Raw genomic sequence first — 6239 nt, forward strand, 5'->3', positions numbered from 1 at the left:
GGCGGCTCGCTGTCGGCCCGCCACCCCGCCCCCCGCCTACGTTGCGCCTCTCGCCGACGACGCCTCTTGCAGCCCGGTCTCCGCCCTTGCACGGCGGATACTGGACAAGGCCGGGGCGACGCCCGAGGACCGCTGCTCCCCTGAAGAGCTGCGGGCGGCGGCGGCCGCCGCGGCCGCCGCGGCCGCCGCGAAGGTCGGCGCCGTCAGTGGAAAAGAGGAGAGCCCGCTCGTGGGCGTCCGGCAGCGGCAGCGGGCGTGGTTGCACCGCGAGACGGAGAGCGCGTCCACGTGGCTGCATCGAGCAGAGGGCGCCGACGACACCGCCGGCACGTCGGGTCTCCAGTCAGACGCGGCGGATGACGCGTCTTCGTCGGCGACGCTTGCCCAATTTGCAGACATTCCGCCCATGATTCCGCCGCCGAATGCCGTTTGAGTGTCTTGTCTGTGTGTGACTTGTGTGTCGCTCCTGTATCTGTTCATTGTATATGTGTACCTTATACGCCGCCATCTAAGCTTATACAGTTACGCCGCCATCTCCAAGCAAACGACTAACGTGTAACGAGGCCGGAGTGCAGGAAGCGCGATCTTAGTTCTTACGATCACAGCACACCGTCCTCCACACACCCGACACCCGACGCACACCCGGCGCCCGGGGCGCACGCGCTCGCAGTCGCAGCGTTGGTACGGCTTTCGGCTTTACCAATTAAAGCCGTACTCCCGTGTGCGCCTCGTCCTGCCGCCGCCGGCCGCTGGTCGGTCCACGCGCCGAGGCGCTGCAGCAGAACAGCGGTGATCTCCAGACACCGGCGCCGGCCCGCCGGAAGCTGGGCACTCCACACCCCACACAGCCACAGCCGCCCCTCGCACCGTAGGTACCACTACCCCCCCAAATGACCCAATTCACATGTCAACGGCGTGCGAGAGAAGTCGCACGGTGCGCCATCGGCTAGGCCATCGGCCATTGCAGGCATGTGCTCGACCTCTTTGCCTGAGAATCGCACGCCAGGTGACCTCCACGAAGCTGCCCGCTGCTATCGATGTGCCGGAGAGGTGATTCGCGCCGAGGAACCACAGCACAGCACGGCGCAGCGCATCGGGGCAATGGAGGGTAACGCAATTGTGTGTGAGCGAATGGCACGCTATGCTTCGCGACTCCGGGGCCAGCTGCGGCGTCGGTGCGGTCGGCCTCTCCCTCGCCGCAGCCGCGGTGGGCCTCCTCGTGCGCCTCCTCCTCCTCTGCTGCTGCTGCGCCGCCGCCGCCCAGCTCGCCCCCGCCGCTGCCCCCGCCGCAATCGCCTCTGAGGCCCTCTCGTGGGTCGAGAGAGTGGACGCCTCTTACTGAGCCGAACGTCCGGGCCGGAATTCGTGTCTGTGTGCGCGATTCACGCATGCTCGAAAACTTTTGGGGCGCTCAGCTGGGTGGTGCAGCGTGATTACACTCGCCAAACTGCCCTACTATACTATCTCTTAACACTACAGGGTAGTCACTACGTGAAGCGTCGGGCATTCTCCTCGATGGCAGCAGTGAGGCTCTCGCGTTGCGGCTGAAGGGTCTCTCCAGCGGCTGAGATGCCGGATGTAGACGCCTCGTCCGTGTCAGTCGGCAGGGGGGAGCGCATACATGCAAGAGGGCGACGTTATGTTTGCATGCGCACGTCCTGCTCCCCGTCTCTTTAGTCTCTTTTGGAATCGGGCCCGCTGGAATTAGGTTCACGAAACCAGGGGAGCTGTGGAAGATTAAATGAACTCGGGGGCACGGGACGCGGCACAAACGGGGCACAAACGCCAGGCTACAAAGACGGGGAGGCACGTAGTGACGCAGGGGAGTCTAGGCGACGGCGGCGTCCTCCGACGCCGCGGCGAGCCTGAGCTGTGGAATTGCTATTTACTGAATGGCGTCAAGAGCCCCCCCCCCCCCCCCCCAACTCCCACCCCGATCCACCCTGCAAGGCGCACGACGACACACCCCCAAGTAGGGGAGAAACGCGTGGTTAGGTCGGTCGAGTGCACCCCAGTCCCATCTTCTTGGTTTCCGTTTGCCTGTGTGCCAGTGCGCGCCAGTCCCGTGTGGGCCAAAGAGAAAACTTTCCAGCGCAAACCGGCGCTCGCCGACCCAAAATCGACTGCCGACGGGCTCGCTCTCGCTCGGAAAGTCATGCAGCACCTTCTTCTCGCCACGTCGCGCCCGACCTCTCGTGCACACCCACGAATGGCTTCCTCCTCCGAGACGGCAATCTTCGGCATGGGCTGCTTCTGGGCACCGCAAGAGGCATTCCAGGACATGCCAGGTGTCGAGAGCGTTTTGACAGGCTACGCAAGTGTCGAGCCGCGGCTTAACCTCGAGCCTCCATCATATTTTCCCGTGTGTTCCGGAGACGGCTACACTGAGGCCGTGAGGGTGACGTATGATCCCTCTGAGGTAAGCTATGAGGCGCTGCTGCGTGTCTTTTGGGCCAACCACGACGCCTCGCTGACTACGCCTGGCAAGGAGGACCAGTACCGCTCCGCTCTCTGGCCAACGGACGAGGCGCAGCGCCTCCTGGCGGCCGCTGACGTCGAGCGCGCCGCCGCAGCTTACGTCGCCGCCGGCAAGGATCCTCCCTGCACGGTCGTGGCGAAGGCGCCGCCCGCTTTCACGCCCGCCGAGCCGTACCACCAGCACTTTTGGGCTAAGGGGCGGCTCAAGCTCGGCCTGCTCGTCGCGCTGCTGCTGCTGCGCGGCGCGGGCTCGTCACAGCTCTCCCTCGCCGCCGACGTCGGCACGCAGCTGGTGCTGCTGTGGTGGTTTGTGGAGTGCTTTGGGCTGCTTGCGGCGGCGAGCCCGTTCGCGGAGCTATTTTGAGAAAATAATACCCATCTACCGATGAGCCTGACAAACACAACAATGAGCCTGTCCGCCCCGGGCTGTGTACGAGTACGACTGGTGACTCTGCAGACGCCGCTTAAAAGCACGTCCAAGCACCACAGCGCACAGGGAATGCCGATTCGGAATGGGCTCGCAATGCCCATGGGGTTTCGTGTCCGTTTTCTTTATCTCCGTGCCAGAGCGCGCCAGTCCTGTGCGTGCCTGTTGCGCCACGGGGTTTCTCTTTCCCTTGCGGAAGTGTTTGATTTTTTGCCCGTGTTAGTGCCAGCTTAGCGCCCTTGCTTGGTTCTTGTAAAATCCGTTTTGCTCGTGTGCCGATGTGTCTAGTGTGCGCCAGTCCAGAAAGAAAGAAAGAAAACAGACAACCCAAGGGAGGGATGGGAGGACGGCACGCCGCCACCACACAGGGATTTTAATGCACCAGTCCACGCCACCGGCTCGAAAAATTCTTTTTGCCGTGTCAAGAACCGCCAAGATCCGAACTCCTTCAGGAGGACGCCAGCTGGGAGGACGCCCTGCTCAGTCCAAGCCATGTCGACGCTGTGGACCAGTTCACTGTCCAGCTCACTGGTGCAACGCCGGAGGATGCCGCTCAGCGTCCTGCAGGAGTGCGAGGTGGCCCAGCCATACTCCGAGTCTGAGGCCCTCAAGCCAGACCGAGACGCCGCGAGCGGCGAGTCTGTGGTGGTGTACACAGATGACAGAGAGGCAGAGGAGACCAAGACCCCTCGCATCCTCCTCGGCACGCTCCTCGGCCTGCTCCTCGGCCTCTGCCTCCACATTCTGGCTCAGGGGCTGGCTGGCCTCGAGAAGATGGCCCGCCGCGTCGGTCTCGACCGTCGGCGGTGGTCGGCAAAGGACAAGGTAGTCGTGATCACGGGCGCTTCGTCTGGCATCGGAACGAGCCTCGCCCGCACCTACGCTGCGGAGGGTGCCAAGCTGTCGCTTGTTGCGCGGCGGCGGGCCGACCTCGAGCGGGTGTGCGAGGAGTGCATGGCCCTCGGCGCGAGCAGCGCGCAGGCGGTCGTCGCCGACATCTCCACGGAGGAGGGGTGGGCGGCCGTCCGGGGCGCCGTGCCGGCCGCCGTTGACCTGCTGGTTCTCAACGCGGGCATCGCGATGGGCGCGCCGTTTGTGTCGCTCTGCGAACAGAACCAGGCGATGGGCACAATGAAGCGCCTGATGGATGTAAATTACATCGGCTCCGTGGGAGTGCTCAACGCGTGCATGGGTTCGATGCGGCGCGCCGAGGGCGGTGTCCGCCTGCTGGTGGTGAGCAGCGTCGTGGGTCTAGTCGAGGGCGTGCCGTGGCGTACAGGGTACGCGGCCTCCAAGTTCGCGCTCAAGGGCTTCTTCAACACGCTGCGCGTCGAGCTCGGAATCTCGGAGCCGGTCCCGCCGACCGTCACGCTCGCGTATCCCGGCGCCGTCAACACGCCCGTGAACAATGCGCGCCTCGGCACCGGCGACGGCGCGGTCGACCTCGACCTGACCAAGAAGAGCATGTCGCCCGACCGATGCGCCGCCATCATGGTGGCCGCCCACGCTGTCGGGCGGCGCGACGTCTTCTACTCGATCGACGGCACGCTCGCTGGCGCCATCAAGACGCGCCTCCTCCGCCACCTCGCCTTCTTCTTCCCCGCCGGCTCGGACAGGGTGCTCGCCAGGGCGATGCGCGTGGGCGAGATGAGCAGCAAGAAGCCGGCGCGACGACAGCTCATGGCTGTGCTGCGCGGCGCCGGCCGACTCGTCATCGCGGGCCAGCGCTGGGCTTCGGACGAGGTCGCGGACGTGTCGGGCCGCCTTTCGGAGCGTGTCTCAGGGCGCTTCTCCGAGCGCGTCTCGGGGTGCTTCTCCATCTCGTCGTCGCGCGGCAGGCGGGGCAGCGGCGGGGAGCCCCTCCCCCGTGCGCGCTCTGGGCTCGCGTTGACCTCAGACGCGGTGGCAGAGGCATTTGACGAAGCGCGGGAGTAGACACGCTCTTGGGAGTACCTCGACTCTCGGGGCTCTCGTTGACCGTCACGCTCGATCATCACGCGACTCTCTAGAGTCTGTCCGTCTCGCTGTCTCGTTGTTCGTGCATTGAAACCCATTTTGTCCACATCCGCACATGCTCCATGTCCATCGTTTTTGCATGTTGGTTGGGTTTATCCCATGTGTGTTCGTGTGTGCGTGGAGTGCCATGCATGATCAGTGGCCATGTGAGTCAGTGTTGGATATTTTGTAAGGCGCGACAAAAGCGGAAGCTTCCCTCTCACACGTCCGCTCAGAGGGCACAGGTGGGCTGACTCACTGTACACTGCCGAGGCTCTCAGCCTCACTTTATCGCTCGTTTGACCTTACTTTACGACGCGAACGGGCAGCGCGTGCGCGCAATTCTCGCCGTCGCCCAAGCGGTAGTTCGCCCCCTCTCCCCAGCCCCAGACGCTGCCGTCAGCCGCCAGCGCGAGGCTGTGCAAGGCGCCCGCCGACACGGTAACGACGCCCCGCCCCGCGAGCGCCTCGACTCTCTCCGGCAAAAGCTGGCTGGAGAGCGTGCCTGTGCGCGGCGAGCTGCTGGCGGTCGGAGGGTCAAGGAAGGAAGACGTTATATGGAGGGAGGGGGCGGGGAGTGAGCGGTGCGGGGAGGGAGGGAGGGGCGGCGGTGTGCACCATGCACACTGGCGAGCACCGAGTGCCGCGTGAAGGCGGCCGCGCGCCCGATGCGCCCTAGAGGCCCGGTGCCCCAGCTGTAGACGGCGCCGTCGACGGTGAGGGCGAGGCTGTGGCCTCCCCCCGCCGACACGGCGACGACGCGCCGCCCCTCCAAGGCCTCGATCTTGGAGGGTTGGAGCCTCGACTTCATACCTCCGTGGCCTAGCTGGCCGGCAACAGCGTCGCCCCAGCTCCAGACGGCGCCATCGGCGGTGATGGCGAGAGCATGCCCGTACCCCGCCGACACCGCGATGACCAGCTGACCGGCCAAGCCCTCCACCCTCTTCGGCAGAGCCAGGGCGGTGACGGGGCCGTGCCCGAGCTGCCCACTCGTCCCCAAGCCCCAGCTCCAGACGGCGCCGTCCGCCGTCAGGGCGAGCGAGAAGCCGCTCTGCCCGGCCGACACGGCGACGACCCGCTCGCCAGCCAGGGCCTCGATCAGTTCAGGGAGGAGCCGTGGCTCCTACGGACACACCCTATCTCGTGCTCCTCTCGGCTCTCTCTCGGCCCTCGCTCTCTCGGCCCGGCGCCTCGTCCCCGTGCCCGAGCTGTCCAAACTTGCCGCCGCCCCAGCTGAAGATGGCGCCGTCGGCGGTCACCGCGACGCTGTGGGAGAGGCCCGCCGCCGCCGCGACCACGCTCCGCCCCGCGAGCGCCTCGACCCGCCTCGGCCGCCGCT

The 6239-nt window shown here is 65.7% G+C and overlaps 3 protein-coding genes across 3 annotated transcripts; 2 read left to right on the plus strand and 1 right to left on the minus strand.

Moving 5' to 3' along the window:
• Positions 1-36: 36 nt before the first annotated feature.
• Positions 37-399, minus strand: EMIHUDRAFT_252139 (hypothetical protein; the record flags this gene model as incomplete). Its single annotated transcript, XM_005789690.1, has 2 exons — positions 37-85; positions 266-399. The coding sequence occupies 2 exons, from the start codon at positions 397-399 to the stop codon at positions 37-39; spliced, it is 183 nt and encodes a 60-aa protein (XP_005789747.1).
• Positions 400-2224: 1825 nt separating this feature from the next.
• EMIHUDRAFT_58124 (hypothetical protein) lies at positions 2225-2674 on the plus strand (the record flags this gene model as incomplete). The annotated part of the gene is made up of 1 exon (XM_005789691.1): positions 2225-2674. A coding segment is annotated over one exon (450 nt), but the record flags the coding sequence as incomplete, so codon positions are not given.
• A 777-nt stretch (positions 2675-3451) lies between these two features.
• Positions 3452-5073, plus strand: EMIHUDRAFT_460514 (hypothetical protein; the record flags this gene model as incomplete). Its single annotated transcript, XM_005789692.1, has 2 exons — positions 3452-4934; positions 4983-5073. One exon carries the CDS (start codon positions 3452-3454, stop codon positions 4838-4840), a length of 1389 nt encoding a protein of 462 aa, XP_005789749.1. The 3' UTR covers positions 4841-4934; positions 4983-5073.
• Positions 5074-6239: the final 1166 nt, after the last annotated feature.

Source organism: Emiliania huxleyi, assembly GCF_000372725.1.
Source record: "Emiliania huxleyi CCMP1516 chromosome Unknown EMIHUscaffold_1258, whole genome shotgun sequence".
Lineage (NCBI taxonomy): Eukaryota > Haptophyta > Isochrysidales > Noelaerhabdaceae > Emiliania > Emiliania huxleyi.